This window comes from Embiotoca jacksoni, unplaced genomic scaffold (assembly GCF_022577435.1).
Source record: "Embiotoca jacksoni isolate LCO1_2020_lvr unplaced genomic scaffold, fEmbJac1.0.p SCAF_31, whole genome shotgun sequence".
Taxonomy (NCBI): Eukaryota; Metazoa; Chordata; class Actinopteri; family Embiotocidae; genus Embiotoca; species Embiotoca jacksoni.
In genome coordinates, this window is record NW_027185383.1 from 5,394,612 (window position 1) to 5,417,562 (window position 22,951).

The 22,951-nt window shown below is 43.3% G+C and overlaps 3 protein-coding genes across 4 annotated transcripts; 2 read left to right on the top strand and 1 right to left on the bottom strand.

The window, feature by feature from the left end:
- The first annotated feature begins 846 nt into the window (after window positions 1-846).
- LOC138207451 (protein crumbs homolog 1-like) lies at window positions 847-7,437 on the top strand. Its single transcript, XM_069164671.1, has 8 exons — window positions 847-895; window positions 1,150-2,121; window positions 3,607-4,157; window positions 4,297-4,462; window positions 5,684-6,599; window positions 6,694-6,735; window positions 6,831-6,953; window positions 7,185-7,437. Exons 1-8 carry the CDS (start codon window positions 847-849, stop codon window positions 7,435-7,437), a joined length of 3,072 nt encoding a protein of 1,023 aa, XP_069020772.1.
- A 950-nt stretch (window positions 7,438-8,387) lies between these two features.
- On the bottom strand, window positions 8,388-15,537 carry LOC138207433 (sentrin-specific protease 5-like). 2 transcript variants are annotated; one of them, XM_069164646.1, is made up of 10 exons: window positions 15,352-15,537; window positions 13,773-14,852; window positions 13,574-13,679; window positions 13,311-13,455; window positions 13,166-13,213; window positions 9,725-9,802; window positions 9,458-9,595; window positions 9,250-9,333; window positions 9,094-9,144; window positions 8,388-9,010 (listed from the first exon to the last, which is right to left on the bottom strand). In XM_069164646.1, exons 2-10 carry the CDS (start codon window positions 14,524-14,526, stop codon window positions 8,894-8,896), a joined length of 1,521 nt encoding a protein of 506 aa, XP_069020747.1. In that variant the 5' UTR covers window positions 14,527-14,852; window positions 15,352-15,537; the 3' UTR covers window positions 8,388-8,893. The 2 variants fall into 2 exon arrangements, with proteins under 2 accessions (XP_069020747.1, XP_069020748.1); XM_069164647.1 differs by having other exon boundaries at window positions 13,773-14,855.
- A 1,786-nt stretch (window positions 15,538-17,323) lies between these two features.
- On the top strand, window positions 17,324-19,907 carry ahsg2 (alpha-2-HS-glycoprotein 2). Its single transcript, XM_069164657.1, has 7 exons — window positions 17,324-17,575; window positions 18,062-18,172; window positions 18,310-18,391; window positions 18,513-18,667; window positions 18,774-18,869; window positions 19,044-19,115; window positions 19,256-19,907. The coding sequence occupies exons 1-7, from the start codon at window positions 17,378-17,380 to the stop codon at window positions 19,721-19,723; spliced, it is 1,182 nt and encodes a 393-aa protein (XP_069020758.1). The 5' UTR covers window positions 17,324-17,377; the 3' UTR covers window positions 19,724-19,907.
- Window positions 19,908-22,951: the final 3,044 nt, after the last annotated feature.

Genomic DNA, 22,951 nt, shown 5'->3' on the forward strand with positions numbered 1-22,951 from the left:
TGTTGTGTGCAAGATTAATTCAGACCTTACATACACCTTCTTTACCAAAATAAACATGTGCACTAATATAATGAAAAACATACTTTTTATCTCATGTGTTTTTATTTTACATAAAGCCCCAAATTGTAAACAATTTACATTTTGTAGAGGGCCATTTAGGGAACTGAGCCAGATCACCTATGAAATAATTACGGCTAGGCCATTTGTATTATTAGCGAATAGACTGAATGCTCTTATGGTGACGTTAGTAACGTTTTAATGACAGAGATGTTTCCCAGGTTAGAACCTCTGGCCTCACTATACCCACAGACTGGGCCTCGGTCCTGTTGGCTGCAGCTGAGGACACAATCTGTGGTACATATGTGTGTGAACATACACACATTCAATTGTTTTTATGTCCATCTTCCCGTGTGTGTGTGTGTGTGTGTGTGCGTGTGTGTGTGTGTGTGTTGTTGAATTGTAGGAATATTTCCCTCTTTGAGAAACTGACTTGCAGTTTGTGTCTCTGCTCCATCATCAGAGCCAAAGCTCTCACATCAAACTGCCATCTCTTATATAAGAATCCATCAGAGTTCTTACAGGAGCATGTTTGAAGTTGCTCAAATTAGCCTCCTGGATGCACCCCTCCCTTCCCCAACACGTTTAACGTGTAAGACATTGTAAGTGCATTAGCTTAATCCCTCCTATCTGGCATGCAGCGATCCCAGCATTTCACTGAACACATCCATGGAGTGAGGAGCAGAGGTGAAGATGGAGCTGCATTCACAAGTACTCTCCACCTGTCTTTGACCTATAACATGAAGACTTTGCCAAATTTGTCATAATCTGGAGGAATAGTGAAGGACAATGTTGAGATTCAGCGTGCATGTGTGGATGCTTTGGTTGCTTTATGCAGGTAATGTTTGGATACAGTACGCGTTGTAATCAGAGATTAATATTATTTGCAAACCTATATCATATCTTTTATACAGTAGGTGTGTCAGTAGGGTAGTATTTAGTATATTTTTCTCTGATCATCTCACTGGATCATTGCCATATTTTGACACATTGGCTGAAGTGATCAACAAGTGTACAGTACAATACACAGCATAGGTTTGTGCAGTCATTGTAAAAAAAAGTTATAATTGTTTATTGTAATGGTCTCTCCAGGCACTTTGTTCGGTGAGGACATCAATGGATGTGAGCAGCAGCCATGCCAAAACAATGCTGTATGTACGAGCCACAATGGAGGATTCAGATGCCTTTGCTCCCAGCACAGCCAAAATGGGCGACTATATGGTGGGGAGAACTGCACAATTGCACTTTCAGGCTGTGATGACAACCAGTGTGAGAACGGAGGAATATGTTCTCCCTTGCTTGTGAGTGATCATCACACTTACACATGCCTCTGCCTTCCAGGCTTCACAGGCCCTAAATGCCAGACTCCCACTGTCTTCTCATTTGAGTCTCAAGGCTACATGTACATAGAGACGAGGCTGCTTGACCCAGAATCTCCTCTCAACGTCACGTTCAGCTTCAGGACAGACAGACCCATTGGCACCCTCTTGCAGCGTAGAGTGGACGACCTGCTCCTCAGCATCGAGCTAATGGAGGGGCATCTCTGCCTCCTCAGCTTAAGAGGTCAAGGCTCCAGCACCATGGTTCAAGAGCTGCCAGAGTATTTGTCCAACAAAAAATGGCACACAGTGGAAGCGTCGCTGGGCGGTGTGGTGAGTCTCATCCGGTTGCTATGCACTGAAGGAAGCTGCAGCAGAAACTCCAACGCTGAAATCCAGCTGCTTGAGCAAGCTGCCCGTCTCCCTGAGCCAGGAACAGTTCGTCATAGTCTCTTCATTGGTGCAGTCGGGGGGAACTGGACTTTGGTCAGAGCAGTGGATGGAGCAGCGGGGGGGCCTGCTTTTCTGGGCTGCTTCAGAGATGTGTTTGTGGACTCAAATCTTGTGTTGCCTGTTGCGGCGCCAGAGGATTCAAGCATCCAGGCAAACATCACTGTGGGGTGCAGCGACAAAGACAAGTGTGATGAGAGCCCGTGCCAGAACCGAGGGCAATGTCTGAGCCAGGGCTGGAGGAGCTACGTTTGTGAATGCTACAGGCCGTATGAGGGAGGTAACTGTGCAGAGGGTAAGACACAGATACTCCACCACACGACAGTTCAAGTTTAAATAAGATTACATTTCTCAAAATAAGCTACTTCAACAGTTCAGTTTTAAGTTTTTCTTCTTATTTGCCACACTTTCCCTCAGAAAACCAACTAAACACACAAACCTTGTTTGTCCCAGCCCTCTAAGTAAGACTCATATAAATGTCTTCTGAATTAGTTCCCCCACCAGTAACAGGAAACATAGCGTAGATATGTTTCACCTCTACTTGTTTAGGTTCAGGGAAAGATCAGGGTTCGAGTTAAAATAGAAGATCTTTGTTAATATAGTTACAATTATAAATGTAATCATGGTTATAACCATCAGGCTTAAAAGAAACATCGGTCCTATATTGGGGAAATCCAATGTTTTGTTGATTTAGCCATCCACCCCAACCTCCTCTCGATGCAGTCTTAAGTTTTATCTCCCAATGTATTTACCATAGCTACTAGAGGGCAATGTCACAAGTAGGGAGTCATTTTTATGAGGGGACAGTCTCAATCTGGAGAGCAAGGTAATAGTTAAAGCTTTTGAAAGCTGCAGGCACTGAAAGTTGCAGACTTTTTTGGCCCTGATGATGCAGCGCCAACTTTTTCATCTGTCCACTTCTGGTAGTGTTGTTATTTATTTTAGTTATGAAATAGCAAGGCTAAGACGAAAGAATCACCTGTGCCTGGAGGATCATAAAGTGATTTATACATATATTTATCTGTTGTGTTTAGTAATATTTTTTTCACATTTGACTGATAACACCTCTGTCGGCAGAATTCCTGGATGCCATGTTATTAAAACCGGTAGAGGTGGAAACAAGTTCAGCCTCAGTCATGTCACTGCAGACGTCCCAATGGTTAGCTTTGAGAGCCACCCTGCAGGATAAAGTTAGACAGTAGAACTTAAAGGAGCTTATGGAGCCAGTAGAAATAGCACAAAGTCCAGCCAAACAGCAACACCTGCGCCAAGGATTAAAAAAACGTGGATTCCCTTGTTGACCACGAATGTTTTTAACCTTGCCAAATTGGGGAGTCTTATAGACTTACGACATGATAAGGCTCTTTGGTTGGCCACCTCAGCAACTTCTTTCAATGACCTGAGTGGACACTTTATCGTGAAAACGACGGCCTGTCAACACAAACTTTTATTAAAGTCTAGAGTCCAACCAAGTTAGCAGTTGGCTTTATCGGCTGATATTGGCTTCATACTGGCACATACGTTGGTATCAACGTTTATGTTGTTCAACATGAAAACTTTTTTTTACAGAACATTAAGCAGATAAAGATATTTACCAGTTTCAGTCTTCAAGATAAGCTAAGCTAATCATGTGCAGGCTTCATATTTAAGAGACAAAATAATGTAACTGATCTTATCTTGTAGTGTAGCATACTAGTCTTATGAAATGTACTTTTCACAAGTTTTTGTTTTAGCTTGACTCTTGTGGCTTTCTCTCTCTTGTCCTCCCTGCATAATACAGAGTATATCACTGCGAGGTTTGGAAGCAAAGACCAGGAGAGTTATGCTGTTTTCTCATTAGACGACGACCCAGGTGATGCCATGGTCATATCCATGTTCATTCGCACCAGACAGCCCAGCGGCCTGCTCCTCATCCTGGCCAACAGCACCAGCCAGTACCTTCGCCTGTGGCTGGAAGAGGGCAGGGTCAAAGTTCAGCTTAACAACTTTGAGACCCTTCGCGGTCAGGTTGCAGTTAGTGACGGCCATTTCCATCTGGTGACTATAAAGCTGGAAGGAATGACCGCCGTCTTGCTCCAGTCAGCACAAAGCCAGGACTCTATGCCCATCAGGCAGGTCCAAACCCATCCCGGGGATTTAGTTTTTGTTGGTGGTCTACCAGACTCGATGGCCTCTGCTTCGTTTGGCGGCTACTTTCAAGGATGTGTCCAGGATCTGAGGCTGAACAGCAAACGACTGCAGTTCTATCCAATAGCACATCCGGTGGAGTCCTACAACCCCCAGCAACTGATCAGTGTTGCAGAGGGCTGCAGCAGTGACAACGCCTGTGCTGTGAGTTATAGCAACGCTGTCATGTCGATAACATTGTCTAGCTCCATATTGTTGTTTCTTTTCTGCACTGATGATGACAGCGCACATTGTAAAAGTCACAGGGGCCCTGTTTGATTGATTACTCTTGTCTTTCCAACAGGTCAACCCCTGTCTCAACGGGGGAGTGTGTTACTCCATGTGGGATGATTTCATCTGCAGCTGCCCGCCCAACACTGCAGGGCAGCGTTGTGAGGAGGTGAAATGGTGTGAGCTGTCTCCCTGTCCTGCCACTGCTGTGTGCCAGCTTCTCTCTACGGGCTTTGAGTGTGAGTATCCTGAGTTCAGGGCTTGTTTTTGCACTTTTCCTATCTGAGAGGGAACGCTGTCCTAAAACAACACGATCAAGGAAAAATATAGACTTTCCAAGTATGTTTGAGGAATAGGATATATCCTATAAATAGTACATACAGCCAGTTTCAGTTTGTATTCACAGAAGGGACTGTGTGCTTTGCACTGTCCCTTCAGGACACCCACTGGTGCTGGCACTGATTAATTACAGAGTGGCTGATTACAGGAGGGAACAGAGTCGAGGCAAGGATCCTACATGCGATTCCTCTAAGGCGTGGTAATCCCCAGTCAGATTAAGTCTACCGCCACATGTCTGTGGTAGTTTATTGTGACAAGTCTTCCTGGAGATGTTATATTTTCACAAAGAGAAAAGAGGGAAGGTCATTGATCCAGTGTCTGACAGTCCAAGTGCTGCAGGTCACATTGTCTGCAGTTTGCCCACAGCTTGTTTTCTTTATTGTACAAGTTCAGTAAACAAGACAAACAGTAACAGTTTCAAGACCCTGAAAAGCCTATTTTTTAAATTAACTTTGTACCTTGACTAATGGGTTATTTAGATAAAACACACAAGAGATTTCTGTAATTTTTGTCCTTGCTTGACTTGGTTTGAAGTGGGTGGGGCTTAGTTAGAAAAAAAGGATATCACATAAAGACATGCATAGATACGAATGAGGCAATGTTTGTACACTCTGAAGGATGGTCCAATCAGCAACCAGTTGGGTTGGCTGGTTCTACACCCAACAGATGGTACCTAGTGGTCAAAGCCGATTGGTTAAAGGCTGCATCAATAGCTCCAAAATTAACCCATGGTCTATGGCCAATAGGACGCAACAACTGGAAACAATCCTTAAATGGACCATGGACAGACCAATGTGTTCACGCAGGGAATTCAGGTTTGGTAATACCAAGCTAGATATATCTAGACTGCTTGATATCGTTCGGGCATCTGCAATTGAGAGGCAAATCTCTTGGATCACGTCTTTGAAGACTTCAAACAAAGCAATCCAGAGACAATTTGGAAGCATTGAGCGAATGCTCATTTGTCGGCGAGCTCCAAAATTTGTTGCTGAGTGTAAACTTTGCATCACTCTTTTTATACTTTGAAAACAAGTTTTTAGAGGCCTTAATGTTCAGCAGAGAGATTGGCTTTACAGTGGAGTAATAATTTAAATGAAGTCTCTTCCATTCCTCTATTTCAGGTTTGTCTAACGTGACGTTTCGGCCTGAAAGCAGTGTTTTGCACTACCACAGCAATGGAAAGATCAAACGCCACCTCACCAGTGTTTCCCTCAGTTTCCGCACAAGACAGTCGACTGCCACCTTACTGTATGCACAAAAGGACTCAGACTACCTCACCATCTGCCTCCTGAACTCTCACTTGGTCATGGAGCTCCAGGCAGGGGCTGACAAAAATTCATCAAAGGTGTCAGTTCAAAGCCAGGGTCCAATCAGGGAAGGAGAGTGGCACATTGTGGAGCTCAGCATGGAGACCCAGACACCGACCTCTATGTGGATCGTGGCTGTGGATGGACGGAAGGAGGAAAGAAACATGTCCAAACCAGCTGAGGGGGACTTGGATTTTCTGAGGGAGGGAGCAGACATCTTTGTAGGGGGACTAAACCTTGATGCTGGAGTGAACCTTTCCGGCTGTCTGGGTCCTGTGGAGATTGGTGGCCTTCATCTCCCTATCCACCTGGATACAGAGTTGAACCTCCCCAGACCTCAGGAGGAGCAGTTCTCCAGGATAAACGCTGATGCTGCACCGCATTATGGCTGCTGGGGAGCCAATGTGTGTGCGCCCAACCCTTGCCAGAACGAGGGTGAATGCGAGGACCTGTTCGACGCGTATCAATGCTCGTGCTCCTCCGAGTGGACAGGGCCAATGTGTCAAGACCCAAAAGACACCTGCAGCTCCAGCCCCTGCCTCCACGGCAACTGCACCAACCTACCCGGGGGGTTTACCTGTGTGTGTGAGCTCGGGTACAGTGGCAAACAATGTGAGGTGGAGGTCGACATGTGTGAAAACAACAATTGCAGCCATGGCTCTACGTGCCTCAAAGGTTTTCTGAGCTACACGTGTCTCTGTTCTCAGAATCTGACAGGCCAATACTGCGAGTGAGTTCTTCAAGATTTGATTTTCATGACACCAGTGGTATTAAAAGGTTAACAAACATGGATTTGTACTGATTGACAAATTTGTCTGTTACAGTGAGCTAATCCCTGAAATCCCATGGTACATTGAGACCAGTCCGTAAGTTCTTTTACAGAAAATACCAAAATTAAAACACATTTTCGAAGTTTCCCTTAACCTAGTAACCTAGTACATTGCATTTTCTGTCTGTCTAGACTTCCTCAGTTGCCTGTCTCTACATGCGTGGGTACAAGATGGAACTACAGCTGCTTTAATGGAGGAAACTGCTCCGAAGCAGACAGCACCTGTTACTGCCTGCCTGGTTTCACAGGACATTGGTAGGACATGTTTCATGATGTTTCATCCATGTGCATCCAAATGTTTCTGATGCCCCCAAGAGGCCAAAAATAAGGTTTAAGTCTCTCATTCAGACTTTGCTATGTGTAAAACACTTTCTTCGATTTTTACGGAGATATACAACCGTTTTCTCATTCAAAACTATTGGAAAGCCCCGACCACACAACTCTGGCTCAGTGTAATTCTATTTTTTTTCTCAACTTTCCTTTCAGGTGTGAGAAGGATGTGGATGAATGTGCCTCGGACCCGTGCATGAATGGAGGCTTCTGTATCAACTACGTGAACAGTTTTGAGTGTGTGTGTGATATGAATTACTCGGGGATACACTGCCAAATAGACGTCAGCGACTTCTACTTGTACCTCTTTTTGGGCCTGTGGCAGAACCTCTTCCAGCTCGTGTCCTACCTTGTGATACGCATGGACGATGAGCCAGAAATCGACTGGGGATTCCACGTCAACGATTAGATGATCAGACTGAACTAAACTCGACGTAGAAGGTCATACTGGGGTACTTTTAGTACCAAATCTTAGTACCCAAAGATCATGTAATGTGTTCAGCAGTAACCACAGCACATCAGTTGAAGAACTACAACATCTTTTAGCTGTTTGAGTTGATTTTCTTTGTTTTTGTCACTTCCGCTGAGCGGATACATGTCCACATAGACAAATATGAGCAAATATGTCGGCCTGCAGTTTCTGTGGCAAAAGGAAGCTCTTCTCCTTTGTGGCCTCCTGTGATTTATGTTGATAAAACAGGTAACATCTACATTGAACTTACTGCACGGTGCAGCATTCAGGATCCATATCACTAAAACATAACAGACCAGAGTTTTGTCAGCAACAAAGAGGCTCCAAGTGTGACACTGCTGTGACCCTTCTCTCTTTCTTTAGAAAAAAAAAAAAAAAATGAAGTTACATCATGAAAGTTTTTCTGGCCTCATCTCCACTAAGAACGGTCAATACAAGGAGTGAGAATCCGAAGAGATGAGGATCAGTGGCAGTTAGGTAATATACAGTATGTGTGAACCTGTACTTCATTTCCCCTAAAGTACCAACAAGGTCAGCAATAGAAAGGTGTCTGTTGTGAAGATTTATTTGGTAATGAATATTACATATTGCACCATGTTTAATACAGTATATTAATCTGGTTCTCATACTGAAAACCACAGATTAGAAAGCTCTCCGTGTGCCTTAAATGTCCACTTTCTATCTGGAGCACTGCTTTCTCATCAGTGCGTTTTGATAACTGTTCAGGGACACGATCGCATACAGTTATAATCTACAGGATATTACTTAAATAATAGAGCTAGGAACTCGCATGTTATATTATGTACCCTGATAAAGGTTGTTCTGCATGCAGTGCATGCAGTACCTCATATTTAAAAGGAAAACATCCAATAAACTTGTAATGTTTGGAAAATGGCTGCTTTTATTTAAAACTTTATATACATATTTTCTTTTATGAAACAGACAAAACTTCAATGCAGTCATCTGGTGCTAACAGATAAATAATGATGTAAACAATAGAAATTAGACTTAATTGAAATGTGCAAAAAGGTGTACAGATATTTAAACAGGAAATAATTGACACCTATACACATACACACACACGCACACACACACGCACACGCACAAGCACAAGCACAGGGGCTGTGACAAATTCAATAAGGCTCTGCTGGTGCACTTGAGTTGTGTAAACTCCGAGTCAGGGTCCAACATGAAGATGTTCTTCTTAAATAACATGCCTGAATAAATATTGATCACATAAATACAGTAATCATACAGCGATTATTGTTTAGTCTCAACAGCACACCTGATATCCAGTAAGACATATGCACTGTACTATGCACAGGGCTGTAAGGCTGCTATGGAGCTGCTAAAGAATCTGTACCCCTACATACATCTAGCGGTCAATAACTCCTCAGTCCTGTTCATAGAGCTTACAGTCACAGAGCTCTTTGTAGATCCTCTTTCGTATCTTTGGTATGTCGTTCTGCGAAAACTGGAGGGGTCTTCTCAGGGCAAGGCATTTAGAATACTGTGAACGAGAGTTGTTACTGTTGTGAGTGAACAGCTGAAATAAATGAGACTCAATGATGCAAGTAAGAGCTTGAAAAGCACCTCCAAGACAAAAACTCCGCAGTCGTTCTCGTTCGTCTGTTGTGGGATTTTCTGGAGAACAGCAGAAGGAGACAAGACACCATGTCAGTGAGAGAGCAGCTGGGAAAAGTTCAAGCAGATGATGCTTTAACGTGGCGCCTCATCAACACACCGTACCTCATCAAAGGACACCGTCCAGCCATTTTCAAAAGCCGGTTGCTGCTTCTCTTTTGCTTCTGACATCAAGTATTTCAGGATGTTCTATTGAGAGTAATGCAGAAAGAAAGTTTTACAACTTTTTTTCAAATAAAGGAAGAACTGCTATTAGAACTAACATCTTTACATGAAGTCTGTTGATAGAGTAACAAGAGCAACTTGTTTTTACCCTTGCAACCTTCTGTAGCGCGTTCCCTTGCGAGTCGTAAAGGCAGATTTTCTTTTTGACAATGTCGGCTGTAACTAGACACCAGTGAACCTCCAGGTGGATGGGCACCAAAAGCAGGCTCTTGGAAAACAAATCCACCTGGACAGAAGAAACAGTTTTAAACCACTCACCCTGCTTTATTTTTCACAATAATTTGATTTTAGTTAAAAAATTACATTATGACGATTTCACAATCAGTCATCATTTCACTTCTGTCTTGTGCCTAACCTGCTTCGTCCATCGCTTCACACCATCATAGCCTTTGGTCATGAGCTGCCGGTGGAAGAAGCTGTTGAGAAAATGGACCTAGAAGAAAACAGAGAGAGAAACAGATTTTGAGATGTGAAAGTTTGCGTGTTTTTATTGTGAGATTCTGAGACTCAAACATACTGAGCAAGATTTAAAAATATTAATCTGCTCACACGACACTTTCAAAACATGACTCAAGATGCGTGCGCTACTGCCCTTCCCCCCCTTGGTAGGTCGGATCACAACCTGGTCCTGCTGACTCCCAAGTATGTCCCCCTGGTGCAGAGGCAGCCTGTGACCACCAGGACTGTGAGGAGGTGGACACAGGAGGCTAAAGATGCCCTGCAGGACTGCTTTGAGTCCACGGACTGGGATGTGCTGTGTGGACCACATGGGGAGGACATCAACAGCATGACGGACTGTATCACAGAATACATTAAATTCTGTGAACACACCACCGTACCATCCCGGACTGTACACTGCTTCCCCAACAATAAACCGTGGATCACCAGTGACCTGAAAGTTCTTCTTAATAAGAAGAAAGCAGCCTTCAGGTCTGGGGACAGGGAGGAGCTCAGGAGAGTGCAGCGCCACCTGAAGGAGAAGATGAGGGAGTGCAAGGACTCCTACAGGAGGAAGCTGGAGGCCAAACTCCAGCAGAACAACGTGAGGGAGGTGTGGACCGGTATGAAGGAGATTACTGGGTTCAAGGGGAGAGAGAGACAACCAGGGGGAACCTGGAGAGGAACAATGAGCTAAACTGTTTCTTCAACAGGTTTAGTTCACCACTCTCATCTGTCTCTTCCACACCTTACACCTCCCAAACACCTCTGCTGCCTCCCCCTCCCCCCTCTGCGCCCCCTGGTGAACTGCATAGAGCCCTCAATCTCAAAGGGCTCTTCCTCCATCGACACCATGACCCCCCCCCCCACCTCTCTGTGACGACTGGCCAGGTTAGGAGACAGCTGGAGAGAATCCACCAGTGCAAGGCTGCAGGGCCTAACGGCATCAGCCCCGGGGTCCTGAAGACCTGCGCCGTCCAGCTGGCTGAGGTCCTACAACACCTCTTCAACCTGAGCCTGAAGCAGGAGGAGGTCCCGGTGCTGTGGAAGACGTCCTGCCTGGTTCCAGTCCCTAAGAAGACGTCTCCATCCGGCCTCAACGACTACCGACCGGTTGCCCTCACATCTCATGTGATGAAGGTGCTGGAGAGGCTGGTCTTGGCCCACCTCAGGCCGCTGGTGAAATCTTCACTGGACCCGCTGCAATTTGCGTACCAGCCTCATGTGGGAGTGGACGACGCCATCATCTACCTGCTGCAACGAGCTCAGTCTCACCTGGATGGAACCGGTGACTCTGTGAGAATCACTTTCTTTGATTTCTCCAGTGCATTTAACACCATCCAACCACTGCTACTGAGTGAGAAGCTGCAGGTGGTGGGGGTGGACACGTCCACCGTCTCCTGGATCACTGACTACCTGACAGGCAGACCACAGTTTGTCCGTCTGGGCAGTGTGCTGTCTGATACGGTGGTCAGTGGTACTGGAGCTCCACAGGGAACTGTTCTGTCCTCCTTCCTGTTCACCTTATACACAACTGACTTCCAGTACAACTCAGAGTCCTGCCATCTGCAGAAGTTCTCTGATGACTCTGCAGTGGTCGGATGTATATGGGATGGACGGGAGGACGAGTACAGGGCAGTAGTGGAGGACTTTGTGGAGTGGGCGGGAAGGAATCACCTGCTCCTGAACGTGGCCAAGACCAGAGAGATGGTGGTCGACTTCAGGAGGAAGACGACGGCTCCACAACCGCTGAGAGTTCTGGGAGAGGTGGTGGACATGGTTGAGGAGTACAAGTACCTCGGTGTCTCCATGACAACAGATTGAACTGGAAGACCAACATCAACGCTGTCTACAAGAAGGGGATGAGTCGACTCTTTTTCTTGAGGAAACTTCGATCCTTCAATGTGTGCAGCGAGATGTTGGAGATGTTCTACCAGTCTGTTGTGGCCAGTGCATTGTACTTCGCTGGGGTCTGCTGGGGGAGCAGCATTGGAGCCGGAGACACCAACAGACTTAACAAACTGGTTAAGAAGGCCGCTCCATCATCGGCTACAAACTGGACAGTCTGGAAAAGGTGGTGGAGAGGAGGAGGCTGAACAAACTATTGTCCATATTGGATAATCCTGTCCACCCTCTCCACCACCTGCTGCAGGGACAGCGGAGCACTTTCTCCAAAAGACTCCGCCAGCTCCGCTGTCACAAGGACAGATACAGGAGATCATTCCTGCCCACTGCAATAAGACTGTACAATAACTCACCTCTGGCAAAATCCATCACACAACAATAACACTGTTGTCTGTGTTTCTTGGTTGTTTGTATATAATATATATAGATATATACTGTACTGTATATACTGTGCATTTTATATTTAATATTTTTTACTGCTATTTTATTGCTTTTCTATTATTATCTTATTGCTTCCTGTATGCTGCTGTAGCGAAAAAATGTCCCCTCGGGGATTAATAAAGTACCTACCTAACCTAACCTAACCTAAGATAAATGGATATATGACAAATATGTTGTTGTGATAAAGTCTAGGTAATAAGCGAGTACTGAAATTAACTACAAAAATAGGAACCAAATAAAGGAATGAGAAGAATTTAAATCTGTGGTTGCCAAGTGACCTCACAGTCTCCAGGAAGTCACAGCATCAAACCATGAAATAGTCCAACATATAACCCTGTGGAGTCGATTTTTGCTAGATTTTTGGGGAAAATACCAGTATTAGGGAGTAAAAACAATCTGACCTTGATATATGGGCTGATATTCTTTTTACCGTATATATAGAATATATAAACAATTGCAATGATCACTCAAATGTGGACATCAAACATTTCGACAGAAATGTAAAAATGGAGGCAGTTTATTGTCCACACTGACAACAGTGTATTCAGCCAGTGAGCTTCACTGGAAATTTTATAATTATAAATAACTTTTAAAACAACACAAATAGAACAATTCATTATTTACCCCAGGCATTACTTTTGCATTATGTTCTACAAAAAGAAGGTTTCATATCGGATGACATATACGGTAATACTGATATATCTTTAATAGGCCAATTTTATTGTAAGATGTACTGAGAGGCAGGGTATGTTGTCCTCTGGCAAATTCGTCCTCATGTTTCTTTAGAAAGTTTTATGTAGAGAAAACTGGCTGCTGGCAGAAGCTACAAATTTAATGAACACGTATGAGAGCGGGTTCAATCCTCTCATCTCTCAGCAAGAGAGGCACTTTCCCAAAATTTCTAAATACTCTTTTCATTACTAACAATATTTGAATTACAGAAGAAGGTAATATCTTTACTCATCTGATATTAAAACATGTTAAGAGTTGACTGTCTTCATATGTAGATTACCTTGTCATGGGAAGACTCGACGATCAATTCTCCATACATGTTCATGACCTTCAGCAGAGACAAAAAAAAACAGTTACGTTTAGGCATCACGTTAAGTTTTTCCACACAAATATCTGCATGAAATTCTCAGTGTTAAGATGATAACCTGGTCGTTGAGCCAGTTCTGATCTGCCAGTGTCAACAAATCATCCAGTGTCAGCGTGTGTTTCTTGTAGACGACCCGAAAAGAGGGGGCAGGTTTCTGAACGACCTCAATACGGTATCTGGAAACCTCGGCGAAGATGTTTTTCCTGAACAGGTAGGAAAATATAATTTGGTTCAGGAATAAAAAATCAACACAGATACCACTCTGAACATGACAGATATGGCAGAAAAAGTACTACTGCCGAGTCAAGAGTCAAGATTTACCAGTCGCTGAAATCAGTGTTAAACTTCCCCTTCAGATGTTTCAACACGTCACTCTTATGTAGTGGGATGAAACTTCCATATATCTGATAGAAGTCATCAAGAAATTCTAGAGAAACAGAGAAACCATGTAATCTCAAATAGCTGTGAAAAACAGAAAAGCAAACCTAAAGATACAAAAACAGGACACAAATGTACATACCATGGATGTCCTTAATCAGTGCTTCAAGGCAGACTTCAGTCTGAGAGCATGATGTTTTTTCCCTGATGATGATCTCATCAGTAACTCTGTCTGTAGTCTGGTCCTGACCAGCAGTGATAGTAGCGTGTTGTTCTGATGGGCCATCAACCTCCAGCCTTTGTGGTGCTATTGTTCTCGGTACCTCAAACGGTGTCATCCCCTCACATTCATTACCGTCTGTACTCTGCAGCAGTCTGACACTGTGGCAAAGTCTTAAAGGGTCGGTACTTTCACTAAACTGTACCAAAGTTTCTGTTTCCTGAGTGCCTGCAGCAACATCTGTGTCCGTAACCTGGTTCTGAAAACAGGTGGAACCAATGAGCATATCTGACCGAGCGTCGGACTCACTCGGCTCCGGCAGGCAATTCTGCCATCCGGGAGGTGTAACGAGGGCTGATTGTTCTACTTGTGAATTTTCCCCGTTTAGCGTGTGATACATTGGACTTTCACTTTTACGTTGCTGTGACTGTGTCTGTGTCTTTAAATCGAGGCAGGGGCTGAGACCAGAGCTGATCTTGCCACCTTGATTTTTAGCTCTGAATATCCCAAAGCGGCTCTTCTCCCTCCGCTTCCTCCACATCCAGAGCTGTAATTTACAATACAAACGTCTCTTGGCTCGCCTGGACAGGTGAGACACTCCTTTGATTGAAGTCTTGAATCCCTTCCTCCCCTTTGAGCATTTTGTTTTCCTGTGGTTGTTCTGTGTTCGGTGCATCGATGGAGCGATGGAGACTCACATGTGAGCATGAAGTTCTGGTAATCCTTTAGTCCGCAGGTAGTCCAACAGCTCACATGCGACAGTGCGGAAGCTGGACTTGACCACTTCTTCTTTGCAACAGGGACAAATTCACTTTCCAGGCCATATTCCACCGAGTCAGATCTCCCTTGATACTCCAGGTCAACTGCTGCCACCTGTACCAGCGTTGCCTTTACGAAGGATAAGTGTCAGATGTCGACGTGCCGGAGCAATCCCCCACAACTTGATGGTATTTTCATGGTTTACCTAACGGCCTCGGTTTCCTGTTGTTTCCCCCTCACAGTCTGCTTCAACACAGAATATATGTTTTGTTACACACATGGCTCTGACATATTTTCATCTCACCTTAAAAAAATAAAAAAAAAATAAAAAAAAACACAAGTAAACTTTGTTAAATACATAGATTATTATTTTATTTATCTTTTTAATCAATTGTCAATGTTATGAATGAAGGTTATGGCAGTTCACAAAGCACTGGTGAGTGCTACCACCCAAGCCCTGTACTTCAGTATAGTTCTGTTGAATAGTAGGTGTGGGGTTTGAATGCAGGGCTTTTACTTTGAAATGAAGTATTTGTACACTGCTACTTGTGCTCAAATAACAACTACTTTAACAGATGACACTTAAAAAGGCTAAAAGATGAGGTAAACAAAAGTGTTTAATTTTTGCCAGCTTGACTTGATTTCTACTGGACACGTGTTTCTCAGTAAAGACCCTTGCTGTGTTAGCTCAGAGGCTAGGTTCACTGACACATACACCGGATCCATCAACACACAGCCTTACCGTTTACTGCCTCGTTTGGCTCACTAAAACCTCGGAGCGTGAGGACCTCTGGTCTGATAAACGTCTCCCATATGTACCTCTTGCAAAATTATTACGATTTTTTTTATTATTATTATTTTTAAATTTATTTAAGACACGATATTATATACCCTCCGAACCTGCAACGCACTTAGCATCCAGCATCCACTCCATTGCACATTGAGAGTCGCGTGTGAAATGCGTCACTCTTCCGCCGACCAATCAGATTTTTACTCAGAATGAAAAGTGAATTTGGGAAATTCTTATTTTTCTCTTTGTCGAAATTGTTTACACTTTTACAATGAGAAAATATGGAAAACCTTCTAGCTGAGAGGCAGCAGCGATAACCACTGCGCCATCTTATCTTCCCACGAGTTAAGACAGCATTGTGACAAGTCTTTGTCTCACTGCAACTCGTAAACTCCGTCAATAAGCCACAACGGGTTCAGCTTTGGGCGAGACTTCTTTATTTATTTATTTTTTTCATATTTCGGACAACATGCTGTAGTATGACACAGTGGTGTTAGTGGTTAAAGCAGTTGCCTCCACAGTGAGATGTAACGTGAGGCATGCGTGTCAGTTCAGAAAAAGGTCATACTCCAAAAAGTGATCAAATTGTCATCCAAAAATATCCAGAGATAATATAATGTGAAATAATATTCATGTCCTCAAAAGGATAAAAGAAAGTCACGAGCACAGTGGTGCGGTGGTTAGTGCTGGTGCCTCTCAGTCAGAAGGTAATTGGTTCAATTCACACTGGAGCCATCCATGTCAAGTCCAAGAAATGTCACAGTCTAAAGTATATATATATATATAAGCTTTTTTTTTTTTTTAACCTCATACAATAGCATGTAATTGAAAAAAAAATAATTTACAATTTCAGATTTATGACTTTATTTTCATATTTTTGACGACATGTATGACTTTGTATTGTCGTCCAAAATGTGAAATAATAGTCATGTCCTCAAAAGGACAAACGAAAGTCACAGCATCTCAGGCACAGTGGTGCAGTGGTTAGTGCTGGTGCCTCCCAGTCAGACAGTTAAATTCCTGCTGTCACGTCCAAAAAATGTCATGTTGTCTGAAGTACAAAAAAACTCATGTAACTGAAAGCTGGAAAAAAAAATGAGTCTCCAAATTTCCAACAATTTATGACTTTTTTTCATATTTTGTCAAATTTCGGACATGTATGTCTTTTTTTTTTTCACATTTCTGACGACATGCTGGCATGGTTAAATGTACACTTCGGGTGTCTCAATGTGTACCTCTTGTATATTAAAGGGATCCTATTGGAGAAATGGGAAAAGTCATGCAACCAAAAATAAAAACAGCAAAACTGGATATAACATGGATGTCTTTTGTGCATTATTGCTCATTTGAGTACCTTTTTTTTTTTTTTTTTTTTTTTTTTAATTTTTTTTTTTACTAAAAATCCTGCTATCAGTGTCTCTGTTTTTAGCCCGATCCTGACCTGGAGTGACACTAGGGTATAGTGCAGATGGTCCAATATGATGGCAGCAGTAATCGCTGTCCCTAAACTATCACCAACTCACCACAACCTCCCCCTCCATTGGCAAACATCCGCTTTTCTGAAGAGTCAAGTCCCAGAATCCCCGCTGACAGAGGGGCCCTGCTCAATCTGACCTCTGAGGGAGACAGCTGGTTATACAAATGTAACATGAAGCTCTTCGTACATTTGTATATTTAATGTAAGAAACATTTATGTAGCATTTGGTATTGTGCCACATAAAAATTGTGAATGGTCACTGATTTTAGAGGCCTCTCATCCCGCATCAGACTTTATCAGGTTCCATCTGTTTTGGCAGTCGTCCTGAAAAAGAGTACAACCCACATGTGACGCAGGAGTGAGGAGGGATGATTGTGGTGTTTAACTTGGCTCTGTTTTCATGTTTAAAGTAGAAGATATAAATACACCACGGGCTGCCCGAGGTCTGCCACTCCGCTGTACCGTTACTGCTCTGATTCTATTTGCATCTCGCACACAGACATGAAGCTACTGGGCATCAGTGTGGTTCTGGGACTTCTGGCGGGGGTATGGGCTCAGATCCATATTCTGCGGCCACTGTGCGACTCCCCTGAGGCGGAGGAGGTTGCCCTGGCGGCTCAGGATTACCTCAATGCCCAGCACACTCATGGCTACAAGTATGCACTGAACAGGATCGACGACATCAAGCTCTTCACGAAGGTCAGTCAGCAGTTGTAGATGTTTAGTTACAGGCACAGACAAACAGATGGTTTGCAGAGTGTTACGAAATACTGCACAGTAGGATCAGACACTTTTATGAGAACTGTTATGAATGTGTTAGATTGCATTTAGCTTTTCAAGACAGATCAAATTACAAAAATGTTGTTACTTGTATTTTTATTTTTATTGTATTATTCTATAATGTTTGCACTCCAATCAAGACATAATCCATCAAAGAATACCTCTAAGCAGTTGGTGTTTGATGCCTCTGCATGCAAACATTTTCACAAACAACTCAACAGATTTCTTGCCCATTTGTACACTTTTGTCATTAGAAGCTACATATGCATGTTCATCCAGGCATCATAGCATTTTAGGGACCTCTGTACCTGCTTTGGAAACACAACAGACAGCAGAATTCAGTCTGATGCCGTAGATTCTTTTTCAATATTATTGCATAATGTATAATTTTTTTTATCTCTTTAGCCTGACGAAGATGACACATATGTCTTGGAAGTTGACTTGCTGGAGACAGACTGTCATGTGTTGGACCCCACACCTGTCGCCAACTGCACAGTCCGGCCCAAAGCAATCACGGTGAGACTGCATACTATGAGTGGCTCTCGACTTGAGCTACAGTAATTCAATCAAATGCTGAACTGATCACACAAGTTAGGAAAATAAAATAATTTGATTTCCATCTAGGACTGATTTTTTTTTTGGTCCTCTTTCAGGCGGTGGAAGGAGACTGTGATGTGGTTCTGAAGAAGGTTGGAGGAGCTCTGACTGTCACTGCATTCAAGTGTAAAACAGAAGGTAAAACTTAAAGGTCACACTGTCAACCAAATGGTTACACACACAAAGACACACACCATACCACACAAGTGGCACCCTACATACAAAAACCTGCATGTCTGTTTTTTTGAATGACATATAGTGTCAACGGAGGACATGTGCCTTGGCTGTCCTACCCTGCTTCCCTTGAATCACACTGCAGCGCTGGACTTTGTCCATGCCTCTCTGGGAACCTTCAACAACATGAGTGGGAACGCATCATTCATGATTCTGGAGGTTGGAAGGATGTCATCACAGGTGGGCAAAGCATTCAGTCAAATTTTACAGTATTCAGATACAAATCACCAGCATGTTTTAACTTGTGTCTGTCAGTACATTAGTACTTCTTAATAACTCGTTTCAGGTTGTGTCTGGTGGTCCGATCTATATAGCAGAATATGTTGTAACTGAGGCTAACTGCATTGATGATCCCTGCATGCCCCTGAATGACACCATGGCTGTAAGTGCACAAAGCAAGAAACACATTTCTTAAAACAACGTTGGAGTATTTGTTCTCTAAATCATTACTGGAAAAAAATTGTTTTTAGCCTAGGCTGCCAAACAAATCTAAGATGTAGGAATGATAAATCTGACAAATGACAAAACTGAGAAATAAAATGTTTTTCTCTGCCAGGCACGTGGCATTTGTACTGCCAAAGGTTTGAATGCTGATCACTCAGTGGACTGCAAGATGTTTAGAACGCTGGTAAAAAAAAAAAAAAAAAACATTATCTAACTTTGTTCAACTTCTGATGGCCCAGTTGAGGCATAATTTTTTACCATTTTACATTTATAAAAAAAACATAATTTCTGATATTTCTTATTGATGCATTTATTTTTTTTCAGATGCCCATTGTAGATGCTAACACATCTGCACCTGCAGAGCCTGCCTTACCACCAGTAGTTCATGTACACACTGGCAGTCTGTCAGCCAAGCACGGTCTGAGACACCATAAACTGACTGCTCTCCACGACCCTCAGTTAAGCGGTCTTTTGTCTGCAGAATCATCGGAATCGGCTGAAGTTGTACCAATAGCACCTGCTGTGGTGGATGCCGTTTTACCTACTGCTGATCCAACTCCTTCTCCTGCTCCTACAGTTGTTGCCAATTATGCCTTGAGTGCCGATTATGTCCTTGCTGCAGAGTCTTCTGCTTCAGGCTCAGATGCTTCCCAGAGTGCCGAGGTCCTGAAACTTGTGTTTAAGAGAGCTGTATCTGCTGCACCTGCCCCAACAGTTGTTGATGCTCCTGCAATTCAAACAGGTCCCATTTCTCGCATGCCAGCGTGTCCAGGAAGGATCAGATTCTTCTAAGTGTTCAGGTCCCACAGACTCCCAATAACAACACTGGTGCTAGAGTAAATGTATTTGTTGCTGTGGCAGATGGATGTACCCCCAATATACTAAACGAGGGAAACTCTTGAAAGTGCTATAAAAATGGATGATTTTAAGAGTTGCATGTAATGCTGATGAATAAATTTGTTAAATTGTCATTTTACTTTCTGATCATTTTGCTTCTTTTAAAATGCATTATAGCAGTACAATACTTCAGTACATTTGCAAGGCACAGTTGCAATTAATAAGAAGAGATACCATGAAGCCTCTTCTAGGTTTAATGAGGACACACTGATAACCTGTATCCACAATGTTACTATTTGTACCATGATGCATTTAATCATTCATTCTTTAAGTGATTGCAAAAGTACAAAGTGCTGTTTGCCCATTGTGTTGGCTTATGCCAATGACATTACTGTGAACCCATTGACATTTCTGATGCAGCCAAGGTAAAAAGATACATTAAAATAAAAGTGTTACCCATGTTTTTTTCCCATTGTACGACTTCATGTTCAAGACAGTTTTAAACATGGCTTTATTCAAATGTTTACAGACTGGGATTCTTTTAGTATCCAAATGTCAGGCATTTGGGACAATTTACTCATTTCAAAACCCATTCAATCTGGTAGAGAATTAAAAGCAAATGGCAAATAAAATTTGTTATTGTCTTTTCAAAATAACAGTACCTTAAAAAAAAAAAAAACATTTTACCCTGTTGTACAAATACCGACAACTATTAAACTGATTGTGTACTGTATTGAAACTTTCAAAGCAAAGCAACAGAGATTTTCAGGTCCCACACATCAAGCCCACGGTTGATGAATTGGCAAATTCTGCTAAGTGTATTTACATGAAGGGGTCAATGTTCAGGAAGCACAAGTTCATGGTGAAGCAAAATTAGACAAATAAGTTCAAAAAGGCAATGCACCCGTTGAGTCCAAAAAGCATAAAGAATGTAAACTGACAACCTTCAAAGACACCAAAGGGAGAAAAAAAAAAAAGTTGTCCTTGTTTACCCATACCACAAGAGATAAGATTAGATTGTGGTCTAAATTAAAGTTTTAAAAAGCACAAGCTTGGGTAGTCCATTTCAATTGCTTATTCACATTAAAGGCAACTCATTTCTGCTTTTGATTTCCACTCTCTCTCTGAGAGGGTTGGTTATTTCCTGCAAAAGACAGGCATAATTAGTCCAAAAGACTATGTTAAAAAGTTTTAAAATAACATTAACATACCATTTTCTTGGTGGTCAACTTCCGAGCTCCATCGTTGAAACATCTTTCCAGGAACAGGGGGCAGAAACCTCTCGCTGGAGCCTAGAGGTGTCAATGATTTCCAGAGGTCTTTGATTGACTCTGGGAATTTAGGCTTTAAATGTGTTGCACTGAATGCTGGGTCAAGGGGCAAGAACACAAAATGAGGGCCGTCGAAGGCAGATGAAAACAATGGCAAAGCTGATTCATCAAGCCTTTGCACGTGTTGCACATTACCAGGTAAGGGACTGGACAGTCCTCCCCCCAACCATTGAGGGTGTCGTTTTTTTTTTCTTGCTGGGGCTTCAAATTCTCAGGATTATGGGGTTTACCGCTGTGATAACTCGCAACATCTTGTGCTACAAAGTTTGCATCATGTACCAGGTGTCTGAAAGGCATTGGTGGGCCGTGCTGTAGTAGCACATAACTCGTTGGTTCAGAATAAGAGTTCGGAGTCTGTTCATGTTTGGTGGAGTTCTTTGGGTCACTAACAAATGGCTGTGGTTGTGAGTTGTTAGCGACCACAGAGTTGTTATGAGTAAGCATTGGAGCATCTTGAAGCATGTAATAGGGAACCAGAACACGATCAAGGTCTGGTTGGGTTTTAAGTGGAGTTGAGCCTTTAGAGTCACCGGATTTTTTTTTTTGTTAAATGCCTGCTCCTCCTTGGCTGTAGGGTTACCCTGCTGCTTTGCTGCATAGTGCTGTTGATATAACACTCAAAATTAGGCCCTGATGGATTATTCATGTTTCCGCCTGACAGCTGGCTGTTTTGCTGCTTTGAGGTCTGAAGGTTATATGGCTCATAGTGCACCACTGGATTCACAGGTTCATTACCTGAAGCCGGAGGTTTAGACGGCTCATTGTAGTGACCAGGGGACTGGCCTTGTGGCAAGTTTTGCAGCTGCTCCTCATTTTGTGGTAGATTTGGCCATTGGGGATATGGTGAATTAGGTAAAAAAAATAAGGGTAATGTGATTGTTCAGGATATGCAGTCTTGCCGGGGTTACTTCCAGGGAATGTAGCAGGGTTGCCATCTTGTGGTTGGAGATATAGTTGCTTTATATTTTCAGATGGAAGTGACTGAGGTGAATTGGATGGAGAGGTGGAAGTTGCAGCAGCTTGCACTGTTGTTGCTGCTGCCTCAGTTGGCTTTTGAGGCAGAGGAGCAGTACCTAAGCCACTGCCAAACTCTGAAAATACAACCGACGGAAGAAATGGCAGAGCTGGATAAAATAGAATTGCATCTTTACTGCCAAGTCCAGTGGGGACAAAATGATGGACATGTTGATGAAAAGCAACTTGTGGACAGCAATTAGGAAATCCAGAGTGGCAAAACTGGGGGCAGTACACAGGTTGCATATATGAAGAGCGGAGTTCAGAGCCTTGTGGGACAATACCAATGTTACCAGTTTGTGGAACAGCTGTTTGCAGCGATTTTTTTTTTTATACTTGCCAGAGTCATAACCTGCTGATGCGTAGATGGATCAGGGGGCAACTTTACTTGCTGTGGGTGCTGGGGTTGCTGTGGGTAGTAGAATGAGTTAAAAGGGTGATGCCTCTTGCCCTGTGGAGGTTTGATAGCAGGAGACTGTGCACTCTGAACTTGCTTGTCTGGGGGGGCTTCATCATCATTTGTTCCAGCACCTGGTATCTTTGAGGGTTGACACCGTTTATCTGCTTGTCCCTTAGGAGTTTCAGTCGATTGCTTTGGAGATGCAGTCTGCTGCATGACCGGCTGATTTTCCGGCCCCGGCTGAGGATGGAAGTACACTGGTCGTTGTACTGGGACCTGAGGAGCTTCAGGCTGTGGCAGCAGAGGAACAACAGTGGGTTGTGTAGCTAATTGAATTCCGGGCTTTGGTTGGCGGGAGAGCGGGTAGCGGTAGATTGGCTGCCGATTGAAAGGCTGTGGTGGTTTGGGAACAGCTGCAGGCTTTGAAACTGGTTGAAT

Excerpts from the sequence above, each read along its gene's own strand:
- LOC138207451 (XM_069164671.1), top strand. The coding sequence starts at position 847 with ATGTTGAGATTCAGCGTGCATGTGTGGATGCTTTGGTTGCTTTATGCA. Across the intron at positions 4,463-5,683 it reads TCTCTCTACGGGCTTTGAGT|GTTTGTCTAACGTGACGTTT; the intron begins GTGAGTATCCTG and ends CCTCTATTTCAG. Across the intron at positions 6,600-6,693 it reads CTGACAGGCCAATACTGCGA|TGAGCTAATCCCTGAAATCC; the intron begins GTGAGTTCTTCA and ends TGTCTGTTACAG.
- LOC138207433 (XM_069164646.1), bottom strand. The coding sequence starts at position 14,526 with ATGCACCGAACACAGAACAACCACAGGAAAACAAAATGCTCAAAGGGG. Across the intron at positions 13,680-13,772 it reads ACTGATTAAGGACATCCATG|AATTTCTTGATGACTTCTAT; the intron begins GTATGTACATTT and ends CTGTTTCTCTAG. Across the intron at positions 9,334-9,457 it reads CGCTACAGAAGGTTGCAAGG|AACATCCTGAAATACTTGAT; the intron begins GTAAAAACAAGT and ends TACTCTCAATAG.
- ahsg2 (XM_069164657.1), top strand. The coding sequence starts at position 17,378 with ATGAAGCTACTGGGCATCAGTGTGGTTCTGGGACTTCTGGCGGGGGTA. Across the intron at positions 18,173-18,309 it reads TCCGGCCCAAAGCAATCACG|GCGGTGGAAGGAGACTGTGA; the intron begins GTGAGACTGCAT and ends GTCCTCTTTCAG. Across the intron at positions 18,392-18,512 it reads ATTCAAGTGTAAAACAGAAG|TGTCAACGGAGGACATGTGC; the intron begins GTAAAACTTAAA and ends AATGACATATAG.